This window comes from Mixophyes fleayi, chromosome 1 (genome assembly GCF_038048845.1).
Source record: "Mixophyes fleayi isolate aMixFle1 chromosome 1, aMixFle1.hap1, whole genome shotgun sequence".
NCBI lineage: Eukaryota > Metazoa > Chordata > Amphibia > Anura > Limnodynastidae > Mixophyes > Mixophyes fleayi.
This window is the reverse complement of record NC_134402.1, coordinates 163,399,490-163,423,820: the sequence shown is the minus strand read 5'-3', so window position 1 is coordinate 163,423,820 and position 24,331 is coordinate 163,399,490. Positions and strand designations below refer to the sequence as shown.

Sequence of the window (24,331 nt, the reverse complement as noted above, 5' to 3'; positions counted from 1 at the left end):
CCTCCGGGTGCTCCAGTTTCCTCCCACACTCCAAAAACATACTGGTAGGTTAATTGGCTGTTCTCAAAATTGACCCTAGTCTCTGTCTGTCTGTCTGTCTGTCTGTCTGTCTGTCTGTCTGTCTGTCTGTCTGTCTGTCTGTCTGTGTGTGTGTGTGTGTGTGTGTGTGTGTGTGTACGTTAGAGAAATTAGACTGTAATCCCCAATGGGGCAGGGATTGATGTGAGTGAGTTCTCTGTACAGCGCTGCGGAATTAGTGGCACTATATAAATAAATGATGATGATGATGGGGGAATGGCCACAACCCCATTGTGATGTGACTACCCCCTCTTTCCTGATGTCAAGTACTCAGATGTTGTGAGCTATGGAACCATTATTTGATAGCAAATCATGAACAAAACATAGTTACAAGATTTTGCTTATTTTATTCCTTCTCAGTATTTAAAATGCAATAGAAATATTTCATGATCCAATAGTAAGATTGGGTTGGATGATGTATTTCATTATGTCCGTTTAGAGTGATTTATCATAGTACAGGTGTATGTACATATTGCACAGATGTATATACAAAAGCAGCAAAGTACCCCAGATTTTGACAAACTATAAACTTGTACATCTCTATTGTTCCAGAGCTCTTCATCTCTTAGTAACCTGAAATGTGAACTTTTCTTGATTCGTTTTAGAGCCAAACAAATGGTCTGGTATTCTGGTTGCAAATGTGGTTGAATAAACACATCAGCACATCTTTCAGTGATTTTCGTTTAGATTCCAGATATTACGTTTAATGAATATATACACCTTGATTATAATGAAAGCAGATCTGCCTTGCTTGATCCTGAAATTAACAATTTAAAATATCTACTCAGTGTAAGCGTAAATTTTATGGCCATGGCGGCTTCCTAGCAACATGCATGTTTATATACTGTGTGGGGCAATGTTTTTTTCCCCACAACTTAGTATGGGGTGTATTTAAACTTTAGAACAAGAAAGAGTAAGTTGTAAACTGTCCTCCATGTTAAGTTGTGAAACTATATCTCTAGGAGTAGTTGCTACACCCTGATTAACTATCGCTCTGTTACTTGGCAGCCAGGGCCTGTTTATACATCCAGTGCTACTGTTTGATTGCTTCGGCAATTATTGTAATCTTCAACTTTAAAAACATGTTGTTCATCTTCAAAGGAGAAGTTGTTTGTTTTGTTTTCATGAAAATTACATGTTTACCAAACATATACTTTTATTACCTGCTTACAGTCACCTCATTATTATATTTAAGCTAAATAGGTTATGTATAATAATTATATATTACGAGAAAGGTAGATAACGTATGGGAAATCACGAGGGAAAGAAAAGCAGTTAGTCTTTAGCATGGTTTTTGCTTTGTACCCGGTGCTATAGTTTGCATGTTAAATAGCCAGTTACAGCGGTGTAACACCTTCTTATAGATTTTGTAAATTGTGTTGACCAAATCCCTCTTTGGAACATCAGTAACCTGTTCACAAAATAAGTCTGTAATACTTTTAAAGAGACACTAAGGCACAGTAGCCTAGTGGTTAGCACTTCTGCCGCACAGCACTGGGGTCATGAGTTCTATTCCCGACCATGGCATTATCTGTGTGGAGTTTGTATGTTCTCCCTGTGTTTGTGGGTTTCCTCCGGGTGCTCTGGTTTCCTCCCACACTCCAAAAACATACTGGTAGGTTAATTGGCTGCTATCAAAATTGACCCTAGTCTCTGTCTGTCTCACTCTCTGTCTGCAGGGACTGATGTGAATGAGTTCTCTGTACAGCGCTGTGGAATTAGTGGTGCTATATAAATAAATGATGATGATGATAGGTTTATCAACAATTCTAAAAGGAAAAGAGGAGGTGTTGTCTACAGCAACCAATCAGATTCTAGCTAGTATTTATCTAGTACATTCTGCTTTTTACTTTTTTGAAGGCTTCATAAATCTATCCCAAAGTCTATAATACTAGTTGATGTAGTATTAGCATTAACTTTTACAGATATATGCAGTCATGTATTGTTTGAATTTTGTTCAAATACTTCCTGAACAGCCACTCACTGCAAGCACTGTGCGTGACCATCAGTGGAATTTAGGTTAGGTAAGTGAAAACCTCACTTCAAAGGCTTGTCTATTATCACTTTCAGACTACCACCATCATTAATTAAAAGTTTATCAATTTTCTTCTAAAATAGTGTTTTGCTGTTGCCTCATTTATGTCGTATGGGAGTAAGAAGCTAGTGTTTATTTTATGTGTCACATATTTAGGTGCACTTTCCCATCTAAACTATTGCAAAAGGTGCCCCAAGTAAAGTATAAGTATAAGGTGATGCCCAGACTTTGTCACCTCTTGAAGACGTGTAAAAGGTCATTTTGGAAGGGTGAAAAGGCTATGTCGTTACTTGGTAAACTGGGTACCCAAAATTCAGTCTACACCCTCTCAAAGCTCATTAAATAATGTGTCATGCAACACAATCTTGTTTTTGCATTTCTATGCCTAGCCAGGAAGGAACATCCTGATCCAGTAAGGGAGGGCAATTTAAACTCAGTTCTTGAGTTCCTACCAGATATTATTGAGTTATTCCTGCTCAAATTGATGTTTCTCTGTACATTTATAGCAAATATAACAATATTATTGTAGATATAAGCATTACTGAGGGAATTATAATTTAGTTAACTGTATACCAGTGGCGGAACTACCAAACTACCATTGGTGTCCAATGGAGATAACGGGGCCTGCTGGCAGATGCAGAGGGTCGGGGGGCCCCGGTTCTCTCCTCCCAGCCTCTCTGCAGCGGGGCCCACAGCTTGCCAATTTCACCTCTGCTTTATACCACACTAGGTTTAAATCATGTGAGGTTTAATGCGAGAGTGACCAGTCCGTGGTAACATAACTTTTTATTAGATTCTAACTAACCATGTTTATTTTACATTTTCATAAAGCCAGTTTTAGTTATGACTATTCGGTGGAAGTCATTTCATAAGGCACAGCTGTTAAAGAAGTCCATTTTATTTTAAAACAAACTTATTGCAGTCAGTGGCTTAAGCTTTCTTAGTCAGAAGGGAGGACCTCTGCATACAAATCTTGCCTGAGCTTGCATACTTCAACTTGGATAATTAATGTTTTTGTAAAAGTTTATTCTGCCATAGTAGGTTTAGCCTACTCTTGATTTTGCAAGACTCCTTAAACAAAAGCACACTGGAGGATGTCACATGAGAAGGCTTTGTACTCCTACTGCAATGGAGGATGATGTGTCAAAGATAAAAATTTAACAATGGGCTTTAGTTATTATGGGCTGTAAAGTTAATTCAGGGTGTCTCCGGGAAAAATGTAACATTATGAACTCCTCATCTACTTGGCAGTTTTGTTAATGTATATGCCTCATATAAAAATAATCATTCTGGTGTTAAGCAGCCTGTAATATAGGTCTTAGGTCTGAAACTGGTCCAGGTATCTTTTTGCACTATGAAAAATATTGTAAGACTTATTGGCATGCCCACAAAAAAACTATGCACCACCTTTATTTTAATTTTAAGTTTGATAATTTGTAGTGCTTTCACTGTTTATGTTCTTCATGTGTTATTGATATATTTAATACATACTTGCCAAGATTGAGTTTTTATCCTCCCAGAGGGTCCGGGTCTCGGCAAAATGCGTCAGTTTGGCCCTATTCCCCACGACAAGCAGCATTTTGTTGTGGGGGCTGGGCCAAAATGACACTATTCACTAATGAGTCATTGAGGCTTCCATCCTGTCAACTTCACTAGAAAGTGGGTACTATGCGGGTGAATTGCCTGCTCTCCCAGGAGTCCTACCTGGAATTCGGGAGTCTCCCAGACATTCCGGGAGAGTGGGCAAGTATGATTTAACATAGATTGCCTTCCTCTGCCTTAGGATTATTAGAGCATTGAAAACATGGGTTGCTGATTAGGTTTTCCTGGGTGACTTAGTGCCTTCACTTTGATAATGGTGTAAAATATACATAGCATCCTATGCCGGGTCGCCTACAAAGGAGAATGCAGCACAGTACAGCATTTAAAACCTAGGAGGGTTACAGAAAGCAGCCACTGGCTCTAAAACAGAGAGGTAAGGATTGTCACAAATTATTTTCTTAATGTAAAGGGTTTCACCCCCAAAATATATGTAACTATTTATAAACTTTTATGTAGCATAAAGTGGTCCCGAGGGTGGACACCTGATTAGCATGGCCAATAAACAGAACAAGGTAAAGTTAGCGAAACGTATAACCCTCATTACTAAACTTCAGTCGTTCAAACCCTGATCCAAACATTTTGTCGCACAGCCACAAAGTACATGGAGAACTTATACTGAATATCTCCAAATAAACTACTAAAATCTTAAAAAGGCTGTGACAATGCTTTTATGGAAAGGAGACAAGACAGGCAAGATCCTGTCACGACTGAGATCTGAAATTGCATAAAAACAATATGCCCATCATTTTTTTTGCCAAAAAACCTATAGATAAATGATCTTTTGCTCAAAATTTCAACATTACTATACTCATCTTTACAATCTATCCAATCAATCTCATCTCACCATCCGCTCCACAGAAACCGTGATAAATAAATTCGTACAAGGTGCCCATTTACCTCACGTTTCTGAGCATGCTGTAGATCAGTTGAGCAGAGAATTTACTATGGAGGAGACTGCCCTTAACATAAAAGCGCAGAAAGTGGGCCAGATTACCAGGTCCGTATGGTTTTCCAGCAGCATATTCTAAAAGATTTTTCGATTTACTATCCTGCCATCTGCATTCTCTTTTCAAAAAAGTACTTCAGGGTCACTTTTTCCCCAATGAAACATTAGAAGCCAGCCACAAACATAGTAAGGATCCACTTAACTGTGCTAGTTTTAGGCCAATCGCGCTTCTAAACAATGATAAGATTTTTGCATTTGCTTGAATGAAGTCCTCTCTATTTTTTGATCAATTTACGACTAGGTTGGCTTCATCTCGGCTGTCGGACAACGGACAATTTAAGATGGGCCATGGATCGTTTTCATGCAGTTATCTCTCTTAATGCTAAAAAAGCTTTTGATTGAATCTCCTGGGAGTTTGATGCACACCCTACAGACAATGGGCATCTCAGGACATTTTTTGAAAGCCATTTTGTCTCTTTACAATAACCCCTCAGCTAAGATCCTGGTCAATGGTGTCCCTTCATATACAGTACTCATACAAAACGGAACTAGACAGGGATGTGTGCTGTCTCTCCGCCCAATCTGTATAAAACTCTGAGCCGATATAGCAAAATCTAAAGATTTAAGTCTAGACTACTGAAAGTCTAAAGCCTCAGGACAAAGATCGCCTGAGAATGATCTACAATTTTAAATGGCAGGAGAAAAATATGAAAAAGTTATAATATTTGAGGGTTAGTAAACCAATTGGGAAAATGATTTGAGCCAACCCCCAGGCGAGGATTCCTGGTCAACAATTAGGGAAAGAGTGTCAAAGTCTTCAATCTCTCCTTTTATTTAAGGAGAATACATATAAAGTTTATTACTGGTAATAAATCATAGAGAGGTTGCAGTGAATTAGGCTCTTTCTTCCACTTTTGGTGGGCATGTCCTGAGATTGCCCACGTTCCAAGCAACAAGTGTACAGCAACATTTGGTACCTCGCAACTATGGAAAATATTTCCACTTACCTGAATAATACAATTTACAAATTTACTCAACGGTATATTTTCTACGGTACTAGTATAAAACCTTGTCCCGTCACAATTTCCACACAGGCTGCCTCTCAGCCATTATTTGGTGGTTACAGTTGAGTAATCTTCACCTGCTGTTGTCGGACCCCTGAAGATCAACCCCCTCTCCCCTCCCTCTTACGATTACATTTAGGTATGCACTAGTACAGCAATCAGATCTTCCTGTTTGTGGATATTTTCATTCCATATTGGTAATGTTTCTGTGATGTCTTCAAGGATTTTGTTGTTGTGCTAGTAATTGTTGCATATACACATGCTGTCTGTGATGATCGATCGTCCTGTTATATTTCTGTAATTTAAATTAGGCTGTTAAATATATAGATATATAGATATATATATAGATATAGATATAGATATATATATATATATATAGATATATATATATAGCGTCTCGGTAGGTCCTTCTATATCATGAAAATGTCCCCCCATTATTCTCTAAATTTCAGGCTCAATTGCCCTTTTGGAGCTAAATATCTTGTGACTTGCCAGGATCATCACGGTCAAAATTACTGTTATATCAACATGCCATACCTTTTCCAAATACACATGGTCGCTGTTCTGTTCACTTTGCTAAATAAATCCAAAAAGCTTTTTTACAATTGTCTGGAACTCTAGACCTCCCAGTTTATCTGTACACATATGTAAATAGCCAATTTAGAGTGTTAGCAACAATATAGCAGACTATGGGTATCGGCCAGAATCTTTAAAGCAGTTTATTGCTCTTAAAGGGTCATGAAAAGGACCGTTTCACATCAGTTAGAGGTTCTGATGATCAGCCTGAAGTATTATTATTATTATTATTATTATTATTATTATTATTATTATTATTATTATTATCCTTTATTTGTTAGGCGCCACAAGAGTTCCGCAGCGCCGTACAATGCACAAACAGTAGACAGTACAGGGTATTACATTACTGAACAGTAAACAAAAAATACTGACACTTCAGGAGCTCTAAGCAGGCTAATGCGGTAGAGATGGAGCAGAAGAGCTGGTAAGGACACAAGAGGGAGGAGGGCCCTGCTCAATGAGCTTACATCCTAAGGGAGGGTGAACAAAACACAAGTACAGAGGGAGTGAGTTGGCGTATAAAGGAGGGGAGGCAGGGTTAGGTGGAAGGTGGGTAGGCTTTGAGCAAAAGGTGGGTTTTTAGTGCCCGTTTGAAGGAGCTAAGAGTAGGAGAGAGACGGATGGAGCGAGGCAGGTCATTCCAGTGAAGGGAGGCAGCGCGGGAGAAGTCTTGGATTCTGGAGTGGGAAGAGGTAATCAGAGTGGAGGAGAGGCGACGGTCATTGGCCATGCGCAGAGAGCGGGCAGGAGTGTGAATGGAGAGGAGGTCAGTGATATAGGGGGCAGTGGACTAGGAGAGCGCTTTGTACGTTGTGGTCAGGAGTTTGAAAAGGATTCTGTGGGGTATGGGGAGCCAGTGTAGGGCAAGACAGAGAGGGGATGCGGAGGAGGAGCGGCGAGATAGGAAGTTGAGTCTAGCAGCCGCGTTAAGAACAGAGCGGAGGGGGGCAAGATGGGAGAGGGGGAGGCCGGAGAGGAGGAGGTTGCAGTAGTCCAGGCGGGAGATAATGAGTGCATGGATGATAGTTTTGGTGGCATCCTGAGAGAGGAAAGGTCGGATGCGGGCAATGTTGCGAAGTTGGAAGCGACAGGCTTGGGCAAGGGTTTGAATGTGGGGGGTGAAGGAGAGAGAAGAGTCGAAGGTAACGTCTAGGCAGCGAAGTTGGGTGACAGAAGAGATGGAGGCGTTATTAACAGTGATAGAGAGGTCGTGGTGGGAGGGGAGCCTGGGGGGAGGAAAGACAATGAGCTCCGTTTTGGAGATGTTGATCTTGAGAAATCGTGAGGGGAGAGGTCAGGCGAGGAGATGTAGAGTTGAATGTCGTCAGCGTAGAGATGATACTGAAGACCGAAGGAGGAGATGAGAGCGCCAAGGGAGGAGGTGTAGAGTGAAAAGAGTAGAGGGCCAAGAACAGAGCCTTGAGGGACTCCAACAGGGAGAGGGGAGGGGGTTGAGGAAGAGCCAGAGGTGGAAACCGAGAAGGAGCGGTTAGCGAGGTAAGAGGTGAACCAGGCGAGGACAGAACCCGATAGGCCAAGAGAGAGAAGAGTTTGTAGCAGGAGGGGGTGATCAACGGTATCAAAGGCCGCAGAGGGGTCGAGTAGGATGAGTAGGGAGAAGTGACCCTTGGATTTGGCTAGTAGGAGGTCATTGGTAACTTTGGCCAGGGCAGTTTCGGTGGAGTGGAGGGGGCGGAAGCCTGATTGGAGAGGGTCAAGGAGGGAGTAGTCCGAGAGGTGTCTGGTGAGGCGGTTGTAGACAATCTTCTCAAGTAATTTGGAAGCATAGGGGAGAAGAGAGATAGGGCGATGTTGAGCAGGAGAGGTAGGGTCAAGATTAGGTTTCTTGAGGATGGGAGAGATAAGAGCGTGTTTAAAAGAAGAGGGGACCACGCCAGAGGAGAGTGACAGGTTGAAGAGGTGAGCGAGGTAAGAGCAGGCCGTGGGGGAGAGAGAGCGAAGGAGGCGAGAGGGGATAGGATCGAGAGGACAGGTGGAGGGTAAAGAGAGGATAGAATAAGTGAGCGAACTTCATCACCCGAGGTGGGGCAGAAGGAGCACCAGAGTTGGTTGGTGGGGGGAGGTGAAGGGAAAAGGGGGGAAAGAGAGGGAAGGGAGGAGGAGATGTTAAGTCCGATGGCCTCAATTTTGGAAGAGAAAAAGGTGGCGAAGTCAGAGGCGGAAAGGGAAAGTGGGATGGGAGGGGGGGGTGGAGAGAGGAGGGAGTTGAAGGTGGCAAAGAGGCGGAGGGGATTGGAGGACTGAGAAGAAATGAGGGACTTAAAGAAGGATTGTTTGGCAAGGGAGAGGGCGGAGCAGAATGAGGTGAGGATAAATTTAAAGTGAAGGAAGTCAGCCAGGGAACGAGATTTCCTCCAGAGGCGTTCGGCGGTGCGAGAGCATTTTTGGAGGAAGCGGGTGAGGTTGGAGTGCCAGGGTTGGGGAATGAGGCGGCGTTGGGGGATGGAGGAGGCCGGGGCAACAGCATCAAGGACAGTAGTGAGGGAGAGGTTGTAGAGAGAGGACGCCTGGTCAGGGCAGGCCAAGGAGGGAATAGGTGAGAGGAGAGTTTCTAGAGAGGAGGAGAAAGCTGTAGTGTCAATAGCGTCAAGATTGCGCCTAGTGAGGGTAGATTTAGTCGAGGTGGGAGCCTGGGAGGAAGACAGAGTGAAGGAGAGGAGATGGTGGTCAGAGAGTGGGAAGGGAGAGATAGAGAAGTCGGAGAGGTCGCAGTGATGAGAGAAGACTAGGTCTAAGGCGTGGCCAAGACTGTGAGTGGGAGAGGAGGTCCACTGGGTGAGGCCAAGTGAGGTGGAAAGGGCGAGAAGTTTAGTGGTGGTGGGGTCAGAGCAGTTGTCAATGGGGATGTTAAAGTCGCCAAGTATGATGGAGGGAAGGTCAGAGGAAAGGTAGTGAGGGAGCCAGGCAGCGAAGTTGTCAAGGAAGAGGGAGGTAGGGCCAGGGGGACGGTAGATGACAGAGACACGGAGGTGGATGGGGAGAAGAGACGGATAGAGTGAACTTCAAAGGAGGAGAAAGAGAGGGAAGGTATAGTGGGAATGACCCGTAAGGTGCAGCTAGGGGATAGGAGGAGGCCCACTCCGCCTCCTTGTGGTCCATCAGGTCTGGTGGAGTGGGTGAAGGAGAGACCCCCGTAGGAGAGAGCAGCAGGAGAGACCGTGTCAGAAGAGGAAAGCCAGGTTTCAGTGATGGCGAGGAGGTTAAGAGAGTGGGAGATGAAGAGGTCGTGGATGGAGGGGAGTTTGTTACAGATGGACCTGGAGTTCCAGAGGTACAAGATCCAATACACTTTACATGGGCTAGATTGCCTCTTTTTAAATAGTATGTTACACACATGCTGGCAGGAGGTAATCCGGCCCTCCTTCATACTTGGCACCACTAAGTCTAGCATATCGCATTCATTCTGAATAATTAAGTAAAATTGTGCTTAATAGAATTCACAGGAATTACTTACTGTTTCATTATCCCCATCTCTCTAATCACACAGACATATGATATGAAGATGCAAATGTAACACTGGCCTCAGACAAAATGTTTAACATTAATGTGATTTCCTTTTTCCGTGTGACACAACAATATGCTGCCTTTAAAATGCCAATACCTTACCAATCAATACTATTAAACCTCACTTGTATGTTTCTACACCTGGCACACAATGCCGGAACTTAACCCTATTGGTGCTGGCATTATCTTCTCCTGGCGCCGCAGTTCCATACATGGAATTTATACACTTAAAAATATACTTTTGATACACTAGAAGTTTACATTCTGCTCTACACTTGGCACATAGTGCTACACCTTAACCTTTTATGACGTTGTAGCATTAGGCAATCATTGTTATGCCAGCCACTTTCTTAACCAAGTGTGGGGAAATGAGGGTGACACGACCACAGTACCCATACATGTAATTATTCCATAACTACCTTACAAACCAAGATTTTGATCAACAACTTTATCAGTATCAATTAGACGCTGATCAAGACTGCAATCTGAACATGCGTGCAATTACTATATGTGCCCCGCAGCATCTGGCCGCATGGTTTGAGCTAGATTTGTGGTATTTGGCCACAAGCATGGATTGGCAGATAGGACATAGATCTGACCATTTAGAGCTTGTGTATGGTTACCTTTAGAATAACACAACAAAATTAGGGCTCTGTTTACTATTTCACCTAGTGAACTGCGATAGGCAACATTATGCTTTGCATCATAAGGCTGCGATGCATAATGTAGTATTGCAGGCATTTAATAAAACTTACCTGCCTTGTGAAGCAATGCGAAATTCACCCTCCTCTGCGATAGAGGATGGGGCTTCTCATTGCTCCTTACACAGCTGTTATGATCTTCCACAGTGGTTTTTATTTCTTTTGGCTTTCTATTCATGCGCGGGTAAAATATCCATATCATGGATGCGATAGGTTCTGCCTGGATAAAGGTAATGGTATAGGGGTTTCTGAGATGACGTTAGGATTTTAAGTTTAGCTTAAGGCTTATAAATAGCATAGTTTTGCAGTCCCAATATTAATATATTGAGATTGCGTTCAGAAGCATTAAATGGCTTATGGCAGGAGAAATCTATGTTTTCTTCTGTGCTGAACCCTTAGTAAATAATGCAATGAGATACGATGGCCATGGAAACTGCTTTATGGCTCATTTCATCTTTGCAAATAGACCCCTTAACCCATTGTTTCTCAACTCCAGTCCTCAGGACCTCCTAGCAGTACATGTTTTCCAGATCTCCTTGCTGGAGCACAGGTGTAGTCATTACTGACTGACACAGTGTAGCAGGTGGTATAATTATTTCACTGGTCACCTGGAAATCTTGCACTGTTAGTGGGTCCTGAGGACTGGAGTTGAGAAACACTGCGTTAACCCTTTGTGCAAAATGTTATCCACACAGAGCAGTTGGCAATTATATTATCCATAAAGTGTACTGAAACATACATATTAATGAAACGCAATAGTGATAATAGTATCACGTTATATTTACCTGCATACCTGAGCCTGGCCCAGCACCTTCTACAGAAATCAATGAAAAACAAGCATGGGGGAAAAAAAATCATACCGTGCACATCTTCATTGTATATTCTGCAAAGTGTTTGTTTTCTGTGCTCTACAAGGTAAAGTTTGCAAAACTTCAGCCATTTTAATTGATATCTTTAACATAAAAAAATACATTATGATTAGGCCATGCTGTGGTTTATTAAAACTTACGACTTTTTTTTTTTTTAAATAAAAATTATGAGCTAATTATAATGAACATTATTATTGATTTTTTATTTAAAATACAATAGGTTAATTAGTGTATTTGCCTTGCCACAAATCTAGTAACAAAGGGCATTACAACATGTTTCTATGTATTGGTAGGCCCATGATGTGGGTACATGACAATGTATCCAATGTATTGGAAAATATATACAATAATATATGTCAAAATAACACATTTTAATATAGTATAAATTATGATGGAAGATGATGCTAACATTGTACTGTGTATACATTTGAAGTAAAATATTGAGAACATAAGGGTGTTTCTCCTCCTGTGTCGCAAGGGACCGTGGAGAGCAAGAAAACAAATGTTTGTAAAGATGTCCGTGAGTCACCACTGTCTGCCAACACGTGGCTTAGGACTTTTGCTCACAGCCCCTTGTGTGACAGCAGCTGTTTATGAAATGAGCTATATGAAAAGAATAAACTGTGATGACGTGATTGCTGTACTGGAGGCCCTTTGGAGACAGACTTATCCTTTGATGCACTCAGCTACTCAAAATCTTGCAAAAACAAGAGTATTAAAAGTTGTTTCACAGAATTGTTTTCCCATTCAAGTAAATTATTCAAATCGTTTCCCTCCTGGAGGCGATGTTGCTGTCTGTCGAGAGGTGTGTCTGTTTCACCCACCCTGTATCCAGTTTATCCTGTTGTTTGATAGAACCATCACCTTGATAGTGTCTGGTTTGGGTGGCGTAAAGAAAGAAATCCAGCACATTGCATACACTTGCATTTTGTTGTTGTTGTTGTTGTTTTAGATGAAGCTATATAAATGGCTAGACGTTGTCAGATCCTACAGAACCTATGAATAAAGCATTGAGAATCATTTTCTTAGCATTCCTATTATAACTCACCAGTGTCGGACTGGGGCATGAAGGGCCCACCAGGGGACAGCAACGCTAGGGGCCCACCAGAGGGGGTGTGGCCAACCATCAAAAAGGCGAGACCAGACACTAGAGGGGGAGTGGGCAGCCCACAAAGGACAGCTAGCACCATAGTGTAGTATATAAAGAATGCAGTGTGTATAAAGAGTAGAGTCTTGATCTGCACCTTAGATTGGGCAGAACAGTCACCAAAAATCGGGATTATCCCACTAGACCAGGCTTGACTAACCTGTGGCACTCCAGGTGTTGTGAAACTACAAGCCTCAGCATGCTTTACCAATATATAGCAGCCTATTGCTGGAAGGGTATGCTGGGACTTGTAGTTTCACAAAACCTGGAGTACCACAGGTTAGCCAAGCCTGCACTAGACTCAGAACATTTGACAGACTGTCCTACCTGTTCTTGTCACCACCTGTGACTGCTGGTTTCTTTAGTTGCGGCTTGTCTGGATCCTGGAATGTTGAGGGGTCCTATTTGGAAAAAATAATGGGTACATTTAGAAAATTCCAACCAGCCCCGGCATTAAATCAATAGGACCCACATTTAATACTTAGGACTTTCTCCAGCCCCAACATAAAAGTAATAGTATTCCCATTTAATAAACCTATTTCCCTCCCAACAGACAGCCCCTGCAATAAATTAATCACATATACATATAATAAATATACCTATTTCCTGCAACCGTCACTGCCATTAAATAATTCATATTCACATTTAATAAATATACCTCATGCTCCTCAAACTCAGCCCCACATTCAATAGCGCCCAAACCACCCCATCTTAAATTAATAGTCCCCACTATAAAATTAAATTGCCCCATCTTCACCCTACAAAGAAAATAGCACCCATTATTTAGCCACCACCTACCACACACACATTTCATTGCCACAAGCCCGTTGTGCCATCACACACACATTACTGCACCCCTTCATCACCGTGATGTGCCTCCTTATAATCACACTGCACCCTCCATGCTGCTTTTGCTCCCCCCTTCTCCTGGCTCCCCTTCACACACTGCCATACTGTCTGTGCTCCCCCTTCACTCTGTTCCATGCTCCCCCTTCTCTGTTCCATGTTCCCCCTTCTCTGTTCCATGCTCCCCCTTCTCTGTTCCATGTTCCCCCTTCTCTGTTCCATACTCCTATTTCTGTTCCATGCTCCCCCTTCTCTGTTCCATACTTCTATTTCTGTTCCATACTCCTATTTCGGTTCCATGCTCCCCCTTCTCTGTTCCATGTTCCCCCTTCTCTGTTCCATACTTCTATTTCTGTTCCATACTCCTATTTCGGTCACATGCTCCCCCTTCTCTGTTCCATGTTCCCCCTTCTCTGTTCCATACTCCTATTTCTGTTCCATGCTCCCCCTTCTCTGTTCCATACTTCTATTTCTGTTCCATACTCCTATTTCGGTTCCATGCTCCCCCTTCTCTGTTCCATGTTCCCCCTTCTTTGTTCCATACTTCTATTTCTGTTCCATACTCCTATTTCGGTCACATGCTCCCCCTTCTCTGTTCCATACTCCTATTTCTGTTCCATGCTCCCCCTTCTCTGTTCCATACTTCTATTTCTGTTCCATGCTTCCCCTTTTCTGTTCCATACTCCCCTATCACTTACCTTTTCTATCTGCTTCTTCCTTTTCTTCTCCTCTGTCTTGCCGGCGCTCCTCACTGAACGTCGGGCGTGATGACGTCACGCCCGGCATTCAGTGCAAACGGAGCCAACGCTGCGGTCACGTGAGTTTTTTTTTTTTTTTTTTTTACTATTAAAGTTTCTAGCTCCCCCCACCAACGAAGAGGGGAGCAATTCAGGGTCGGGGCCTACCGGTGGATAGTCCGGTCCACCGGCGGGCCAGTCCGACCCTGTAACTCACCAGTATCTCATGTTAGTATACTGCTCATTGCTGGGGTATGGGTACTAACCAAAATAAGTCATTATCCACTTACATCAAAATGCATACTTTTCTCAGTGTATTTTTTAAAGCTTGCTAGTAAAACATATCTCCCAACTGTCCTGATTTTGGCAGGACAGCCTTATTCGCGGGTTGTAAATAGGACAGGGCTTAACCAAAAGTAGATGGAGTTTATATAAAACGTAACATATATATTTATAAAATATATTGTCTTGTGCATGTCATTAATTGGATCTTGTGCTGTCCAACCGGTTGAATGTTTCAAGCTTAAACTCTTTTTTTTTTTTTGCTTTTTTTTTTTGTTTTGTATAAAAACAATTGCTATATAGCACCACTAGTTCTGCAGCAGTGTACAGAGAGCTCACTCACATCAGTCCATGCCCCATTGGAACTTACATGCTTTATGTATGGAATAATAAGATGCCTTTTTCATATATTTTGTTCTTGCTTGTTTCAGAGCCTGGAAGATTGCACAGGTCGTCTCACAGTGATGCCTATAGCACATCCAGTGAAAGCCCGTCGCTTGCGTCTTCTGACCCAGAATTTAGGCAAGGTAAAAAAGGTTGATCAAAAAAATTGACTATGTTTTGTTGTGTGTGTTGTCCATTTTATTCACATCATAAGGGGTCATTTCCCTAGAAGTTATGCAACTTGTGCAAAATAAGTGCTGCTCCCCCAGTGAAAGTATTTGGCCACATTTAGTCGTTCACCCTGCAACACCCACTTTAAAGGCAAATATTTCACACTAGTTAAATGCACTAGTGAGCTACTTGTTCATACAGACATCATGTTTCCATTTATTTATTTTTATTTTATTAGTAGGAAGAACAGAACTGTACAAACAATGTGAAATAAATAAATAACAATAGAATAATAAATGCTTATGCAAATCATAATAGTATGAGCATCATAAAAAAAAAGAAAAATACAAAAATAGGCATGACATTAATCTAAAATGTTTAACAGAATAATCCCTTATCAAGTTTTTGGTTTATTTTAGGGGGAAGAACAGTGGTAGTTAAGTAGGGGGTTTGAGGAGGGGAGTGGCAAGCCGACTTTAAGGGGTGGAGGGGAACATAGATGGGGGGGGGGGAGTGAAGGGGTCCAGGTGGAATGTACCTTAGAGATTAGGCAGTAATGGGAAGGTTTATGTAAACAAATTTTTATTTTAACTAGAATTCTGGTGTGGATTTTGGCAAAGTCTCAGGAAGAAGGCACACAAGCCTTCATCTAATTTACAAAGGTCCCTACATGGCACCTATTAACTATAACGTCATATATTTATCAATATATATATTTTTGCTTCTTCTGCACAGCAATTTAAATGCTCAGTTTTCTAGTTTTAGACCAGATTGTCATAAAATCACCATGAGCCCATTAATCATAAGCCCTATGTAATCTGATTGGCCATGATTTCTGTCATCTGATGCCCGCTTTAGTCTGTACTGCTGCTGCATCTATGCCCAGAGAGTTGATGGCCGCTTTGCTTTCTAATGAATATTAGTGTAGCCCACAAAATGGCTGCCTCCACTGTCTGTAGGGGATCTTCCATGTTAAAGAACTCTTGGCCCTCTAAGCAAATGTTGAAACTGGTATGTATTATAATTACCTCAATTTGTACATTTTATCAAACAAAAAAGTGTATTCCAACTTAAGCATAATACACAACACCACATGTAATACCATCTGTACACTGTCCTATTGACTGGGACAACAGTTTTTTTTATTTATTTTCTCTGTATAGGATTTTTAGTAAACACTATAAGCAACAGTTTTAATTAAGTTATAATGTGAGCTGTTGTGTAGTTATTAGTCAGTAATCTCTAATTAAGAAAAGATTTCTGTAAATATCCTCCTTTGTTTACTCACTTTCCCCCCCCAAGCTTACTATTCTTGGCATGAACCATTATTTGGCCTGGAGCCACGTACATGAACTGCTGCCTCTGGTCATGTATTTCAGCACACAAGCCACCTATTGTTACCTAGTAGAAAGCTGCAGCTCTGCACAAATAGCTGGTACCTGTGAGCTGATACAGAGATCATTTGGGGTTGAGTGTTGCTAGGGAAATTTTATATTTTGCAATGCAAAAATTTGCTTTTTCAAAGACATTTAGGCATCAAATATCCTATAACCAGTTTAATAGTTATCTGTTATCTTTGTCGTGCTTATTTTTACATTTGGACCCTGACTGAAAAAGATACCTGTGCCTAAAGATTTACTGTTATCCATGGTTTACAATACATCATACCTGCCTACTCTCCCGGACTTCCGGAAGAGTAGGCAAAACTCCCGAAATTTGGCCAAATTAACGGCAGTGAATGGAGGTGGCGGGGCTTAATTGTGCCATTAAGCCCCGCCCCCTCCATTCAATGTCGTGAATTTCAGCTTTTTAGAGTGGGGGTGACGTGAAATGTCACCACGCCCTCCTCCTGCCCCATGTCTCATGACTTCTCCCCCGGAAGTAAGTAAGAAGTAAGGCATGTAATACATGACACCAATGTAGATCTGTTATTGTACATTCATTCCACTTAGCCTTTTCCAGCAACCAGTGCAAAATGCTAATTAATACTGAATGCCATTCAATTATTGGCTGGCGAAATAAATATTGTATGGTAACAATAACAACTTGCACTGAGATTAAAATGTTGCCTCTAGCTATAGTGTAGCAATAGTATTCCACGTCCAGGTGAAGGCTGGCACTGAAAGCAGTTGCAGATGTGCCACTGGAGATCTAGCACGGAGAGTAGGGCAATGTATTATTTTGGTACTGCAATTGGTACATTAAGTAGTGCATAATCACTACATGGTGCAACTTTTATAGGCTTTTTGGCTGGTTACTGGATGTCACAGGTCATACTTGCAATTAAACAGCATATTTCTTCAGAAGATTTCAGAAGATGACATTGAAAAATGATTATCCTGCAGGATAGCAAAAACTGTCTTTTTATGTATTATATCAGTGTATAACAGGGGCAAACGCAGGATTTGTAAAGGGGGGTTTCCGCACCAAGCCACCAGTGGGCGTGACCAGCATGCATGGAGGCGTGGTTATAATATTAGACAGTGCTTGGCTGTTCTCCAACTCTTCCTATCCCTATAATATACATGGGCAATGCCGCGTGCACTGCAGAGCGTGTGAAGCGGAGGAAGGGTCCAGCCACCTCAATTATACAGTGCCCCCAGGCTTGAAGGGGGGTTCCAGGCACTAGTAACCCCCCCCCCCCCCCTCGGTTTGTCTATGTATAAATCTGAAATAATGCTGCTAAACCATGGATCATTTATAATACATTTTAATCATACTATTCATATGTTCACTAAACGTATCGCACATGTTTCAAATGTCAGGTATGGACATCTGGCTTATATATTGATATATTTAAAGGATGCTATAATTGCCGATATTACCTGTTTGAGCCAGTCCATAAAAATATTTTTAATATTGAAATTGATGTTTGTATTTTAAGATCAAAATATAAATATCTTATAGTTAATGATGCTTGAAAATTAGTTAATAAGGCCATTTAGTTTTGCCTAAAATGGTTTATGATAGCAGATGTTAGCAATTGTCTAATATTAACATGCCGATTTATATGCCTGGGTATTATAAAGTCATTTCTGTGAGTACATTTGGAGTAAACAATTAACAAATGTAACCTGTTTATTTAAAAGGGAGAAAATTTGAAGGCTTGAAAAGATATGATTCAACAGGGGTTCTTGCTGGAGCAGAGGAATCCAGTCGTGCACAGCATCCTGGGAGGTAATCAGTACATTTCTAAAAACAATTAAAAGTAAACACAATTTTTGGCTTTGTGTAAAAAATTTTTTTTTATAATGTTAGGTAAAATATGTCCATGCCTTATGTCAGTGATTTGAATTCAAGTTCAGGTGTTAAAAGAAAAAGAATTCAAGCAACTATTCAAATCTATTACTAGGTGAAGGTTGATTAAGTGGTCTGGTTAAGCGGTGAAGAGACAAAATTCAGACTTACATGCCAAGAAAAGGCTCTTCTCTGTTTCTTATTTAACAAAGAGTTACACCAGAGAAATCAGTGATTTATTTGGCCTTCACCTATTATCATCATCAGCTTTTTATATAGTGCCACTAATTCCGCAGTGCTGTGCAGAGAACTCGTTTACATCACTCGCTGCCCCGTTGGAGCTTACAGTCTAAATTTTCTAACATTCACCTCAATACTCTGATTTCACAGAGAACAGAGGATACTTTTTTTTAGACTTAGGCTTTGTATTGACAAGGTGATGTCACATGACTTGCTGCAAAGCTTCAATGTGGTTAGAATTACATTTCTTCTTCACCATCTCTCTGGGGTAGAATTAAATAAAACACATCCATTTGTAATTATACCAGTGACTCTGTATGGACTCTGGTAGTGTGACTTCATTACTTGAAACAAACACTTACACAAAATAAAATGTCAGATTCCTTAATAGAAAGAAAAGTAGTAGCCACATCTATCAGAACAAGGAATAAATAACTTACTGTAGCAATAGCAGTCTAGGAGGCATTCAGTGATGGAATTCAGCAGTCTATGTGTGTAAGGTGAGCAGAATAGTGAAGGGTGAATTAGCGTTATGTGATAGAAGATACCCAGAGGCATATATGAACAGGCCATTCTGTAATATTGGTTGTGCTCCCATAATTGGTTACACATATATGGGAGTGGTCTTTATATGAACGCACCAGATCCATAAATAAAATATTTTTTTTCCACTGTTTAATACCAATGGAAAGGATCTACACTATTCCTGCATTGCATTACTTATGTGAAGGGAGACCCATAAGCACACTAATAGAGTTACCATTTCACAGATACCTTATTAGAAAGAAAGCCCAATAATAGGAAACTATTTAGTGGAACTCAGATTAAAAACTACTATTTTACGTTTGTCTGCCATCCTTTCCATTTGGCAATTATCTCTGTTACATATATTTGGTTAGCACTTTTGCCTCACAGCACTGGGGTCATCAGTTCAATTCCCAATCATGGCCTTATCTGTGTGGAGTTGGTATGTTCTCCCCGTGTTTGCGTGGATTTCCTCCGGGAGCTCCGGTTTCCTCCCACACTCCAAAAAAACATGCTAGTAGGTTAATTGGCTGCTATCAAATTGACCCTAGTCTCTCATTTTCTCTCTCTGTCTGTGTGTCAGTGGCACACGCAGGGGGGGTTTCTGAGTCTCCAAAAACCCCCCTTGCGCTAACTCAGTGCCCCACATAGCGGCACTGTCCTATACAGCAGCCGCGGCGCTGTCAAAGAAGCGTCCGCGGCGGTGCTGTATTGTATACAGCACCGCCGCGGACGCTTCTTTGGCAGCTCCGCGGCTGCTGTATAGGACAGCGCTGCCGAAACGGAGCTGCTGCGCATGCGCCCGCTCTCTCTCGTGGTTGTTTTTTTTTGGGGGGGGGGTTTGGGTCGGGGGTGGGGGGAGACACCCCCCCTGACAATCCTGCGTGCGCCCCTGTGTGTATATGTTAGGGAATTTAGAATATAAGCTCCAATGTGAGTGAGTTCTCTGTACAGCGCTGCGGAATTAGGTGCGCTATTTAAATAAATGGTGATGATGATATGGGTACTGGGAGATTTATTTGTTCTATTTCACAATAGTGAAACTTTGCAAATATGAAATTACCAAATAAAACTCTCAATGTGCTTAATACTAATTAATAACCTTTATGAGCATCTTGATTGGCACACATACAGACTTGGTCTGTTTAAAAAACGTTCTCTCCTGAGGAACTTTCTTTGTGTTTGAATAAGAGGAATTCCCTTGATACATAGAAAATAATTTCATCTTAGCTAAGAAATATTTAAAAACATAACTACAGCAATTTTAAAGCTGTTATGTCTGAGACAATGTGTAATACTGTGGAATATAATGCGTTGCCTAACAATGTGGTAGGCTCCCATGTTCACAAAATGGTATACTGTAGAACATAATGTATTTGTCAATAATGTGATAGGATCTTACACTTTATATCCTGACAGATCAAATGGACATCCTAGGTGGCAATTGAAATATATGAGAAGTTCAATAAAATAACAGCACAGGTTTTTGATAGCAGATAGCAGAGTTTATTTAGCTTATAAGGATACCATAAAAAAAGGACCATTCAAGGGCCATAAACTCATTGATATTACGATAACATTATTCATACACATGATATGCGGCTCCACTGAAGTGTCTGATAAACATTTTTATTTCACATTTTCTTTATTTTTCACATGATAGAATGTGTTACTTATTCATTCACATATGGTGAGGATAGTCCAATCCCTGAGCTGACCTGAATATTTTCTTTTGCTATAGAAAGAAAAGGAAACCGATATTTTTCACAATATTCTGCTAGGTTCTCTGAGCTTCTTTGGTTTTGAAGACACAGGGCTAGATTTACTAAGCTGCGGGTTTGAAAAAGTGGGGATGTTGTCTATAGCAACCAATCAGATTCTAGCTATCATTTTGTAGAAGGTACTAAATAAATGAAAGCTAGAATCTGATTGGTTGCTATAGGCAACATCCCCACTATTTCAAACCCGCAGCTTAGTAAATCTAGCCCACAGTCTTCATTAGGTTCAGTCTAATTGTTCCCACATTAATGATGACCTTGTCATGAAGACATCCCTGTAAGCTTAAATATTTCTCCTTTTGTCTGTTACAGTCAGCAATACGATACCCCTCCAGACAGAGCCCATATCGGTCAAGAAATGCGGAAACGACAAGAGGAAGATATGATTCAAATGCAAGCCAGAATGGCTTTAAAACAATCGAGACTAAACCTGTATTCAGGAGACATGCCTCGAGCATCTATGTTGGATATCACTAGAGATCCTTTGCGGGAGATTGCCATGGAATCTGTCATGACACAAAGAAAACTAAGGGTATATATGTTTTTAAAGCTGTTTTATGCTTAACAATACCAAACTGAGAGCTTCTGTAGAATTATCTATGGTAGATCTTTACTTATCGTGAAATTTGGCAAAATGTATAAATTATTGTGTTGCATCAGTAGCGGTTACAGTTTATTATGCTTGTTATCTTTTTCATTCATCAAATGGAAAACTGATTGATGTGCATGGGTGTGTACTATGGAGAAATCCAATGCTGTCCAGAAATAATATTGCCGCCTACATCAATTTCACTAAAGCTATTGAGAGGATGTTCTGTGGAAAGGTGATTTGAAATTGGAAGTTTTTGGCATAAAAGAAAAGCGTGTTAGCAGAAAATAACACTTTCCCTTACCAATGGTAAAGGTGCTCTGCATAGACTGTGAGCAGAGAACACTGGTTACAGCTGACAATATTCCTTTAAATGTATAAGCTGGCCGCACAAGTTACAGTCTGCATTCAATCTGGTGGATAGTTTCTCATCAAATTGTAAAATAGTTATGTGAACGTAAATCCAGTACACGTAGATGGCTAAATCAATACTCAAATTTGCTTTTTTTTTGGGATTTAAGTGTGGTTTGTAATTGTGCGTGATTAAAAACTACTGACCTTAGTAGTTTTATATAGATAAAGGGACAATATTTGATCTGATGCTACATAGTAAAATATCTTCGTACATGTATGTCAAATCTATAGACAAATCTATTTTATTCCCTGTAGAACTTTTTTGGGCCAGAGTTTGTAAAGATGACCGTTGAACCTTATATCTCATTGGATCTCCCGCGATCAATTTTGGTAAGAAAGTTAGACAGATATTTTCTGGTGTTTTTAAAATAGTTACATTATACTAGTTATTTCTCAGTTGCCTTTATCTTTACTATTTATTTTTTGTTAGGCCAAAAAGGGAAAGACCGAGGAGGCCCGACGAAAGGTGAACATCATTCTCCTCAGTGGACAGAGACTTGAATTAACATGTGACACCAAGTCTACCTGTAAAGATGTGTTTGACATGGTTGTGGCTCACATTGGACTCGTTGAGCACTATTTTTTTGCCTTGGCAGTTCTAAAAGGTAGGATGTGCTTATTTTATAGTATAGAAAAACCTCTCTTTCCCCTTCTCAAACAACTCCATCATGTAGGAGATAAAACTGATAACACGGATATCCTGAATCAGAAAAAGATAAAGGTAAATGACCTTACAATCTAGGAGTAATTGTTGACACAGGGTAATATGGAGGAGTACAAGGTGGAGACAAATAAGAAAGACATGACTGCAGAAGAATTGTAAAGTAATATAGCAAAAATTTTTAGGTTGCTTTGTTAGTAGAAGAATACCTAAGATTCATTTTTTTTGTTCCTAGCACAGTATAAATTCAACAGCAAACTATGGCTTTGTGAACTTGGTATTTAAATACCAGCACTTATAAGCGCATCCCTTTATTATCAAGAGGCAATGAACATTTGCAAAGCACAAGTAGGCTGGGTCTGTGTGCACATTCTTAGAGGTTGTGTAAATGTATTTCAGTGGAAAGTGCACTTGGCACACAGGTTATACAATTGAAAGCAGTCTAATAAAAAATTACATACGCAAGTTAATACACTCATGAGACACATGCTGTTTTTCCACCATGTTACATAATGTCCATATAATCACACGTGCTATTAAATGACAGTAATAAGTAAAGTTGCTTTGATGATTGGGGCGAACCTTACTGGGAGGTGACTTTGCACCTAGTGCTGGTCACAATGGGTTTGCAGTTCCGAATTGAAACACATCGTATTCGTGCACATATGTATATGCACAGTAAGCAAAAGGAGGTTAACTTTTTGCACTGTATAACCTCACTTACAGCATTAAAGACTGTTACAAAACATATATCTTATATAACATATTTATTTCCCTTTTGCAACAAGATAAAGACAAGCTTAATGTGTTCAAAATTACTTTATAATCAATGACTATTTATGTTTTTGCAGACCATGAGTTTTTCTTTGTTGATCTTGACTTAAAACTGTCTAAAGTGGCTCCAGAAGGTTGGAAAGAAGACGCAAAGAAGAAAGGAAAATCTGGCGTCAACTTCACCTTATACTTCCGTGTTAAGTTCTTTGTAGATGATGCCAGCTTTATACAGTAAGCAAATCTATTTCTATTTCCCTAAATAAGTTAAATGATAATTAGCTTTTGTTTGTGGACAGAATGTTGACTTGCCATGTTTGGTACTGAATTTTTTTTAAAGCTTTTCATATTGACATCAGTCTCACCACAGTTACTTCTGATCGTACCCATTCATTAACCAACAGCAGGATGTTTATGCTGTCTGACTGTCCACCACAGTGATGTCAAGCAAGCGTGCTCACCTGGGGAAATTATGCCGCCCATATAGAGTGGAGGGATAAACCATGGCCCATTTAGATATAAAGCTAACGATTCACATGACGGACTTTGATTAAGCAGGCCATACAAGTGGCAGCATTGACCAATTAGCCTAATATCATTTCACATCTAGCCATAAAACAAGCACAATGCCTGTAAATAAACTGGTTGTAATCAGTTGTGTCATTATGGATCATATTGAGAAAAGCCAACTAAAGATGACTGCTGTTGGCCTGCTGAGTTTACTAAGAGGCCACTATATGGTCTGGAAGGACTTTGGTCACTTGGGCCAAGGACCTTATGGCCAGATCTCATTCTGTTTTGAAACCCACATGTGTGACTAAAACGGACTGTGACCTTGTCACTCTGCTTGCACATAGCTGCAGGAGTGGCCTGTGTGTGGCCAGAATTGCACAAGGAAGCACTAAAGTATATACTGTTTTATTAGAAAGTACATTAAATAGTCGCACTACATGGAGAAATAGCAAACAAAATGAGGTCCATCTCACCCTAAAACATATTAAAACTTAAATTAATACTAAGAGCACATTATAACTATGTCTGTCCAATTCAATTTGATAACTAAATAAAATGGGATTAGATTTTTTTGTCCACTGACACAATCAACATAATATCTGTTCAATAAAAATCATTACAGAGTCAATAACTTGAAATA

The 24,331-nt window shown here is 40.6% G+C and overlaps 1 protein-coding gene across 7 annotated transcripts in view; it reads left to right on the top strand.

Moving 5' to 3' along the window:
- PTPN13 (protein tyrosine phosphatase non-receptor type 13) overlaps positions 1 to 24,331 on the top strand; it is a 211,284-nt gene that overhangs the window by 108,112 nt on the left and 78,841 nt on the right. For all 7 annotated transcript variants that reach the window (XM_075203023.1, XM_075203032.1, XM_075202998.1 and 4 more), the window contains 6 exons: positions 14,840 to 14,935; positions 18,053 to 18,140; positions 21,056 to 21,275; positions 22,002 to 22,076; positions 22,177 to 22,351; positions 23,259 to 23,412. In XM_075203023.1, coding sequence (XP_075059124.1) covers positions 14,840 to 14,935; positions 18,053 to 18,140; positions 21,056 to 21,275; positions 22,002 to 22,076; positions 22,177 to 22,351; positions 23,259 to 23,412 — 808 coding nt within the window. The remainder of the gene's footprint in view (positions 1 to 14,839; positions 14,936 to 18,052; positions 18,141 to 21,055; positions 21,276 to 22,001; positions 22,077 to 22,176; positions 22,352 to 23,258; positions 23,413 to 24,331) is intronic.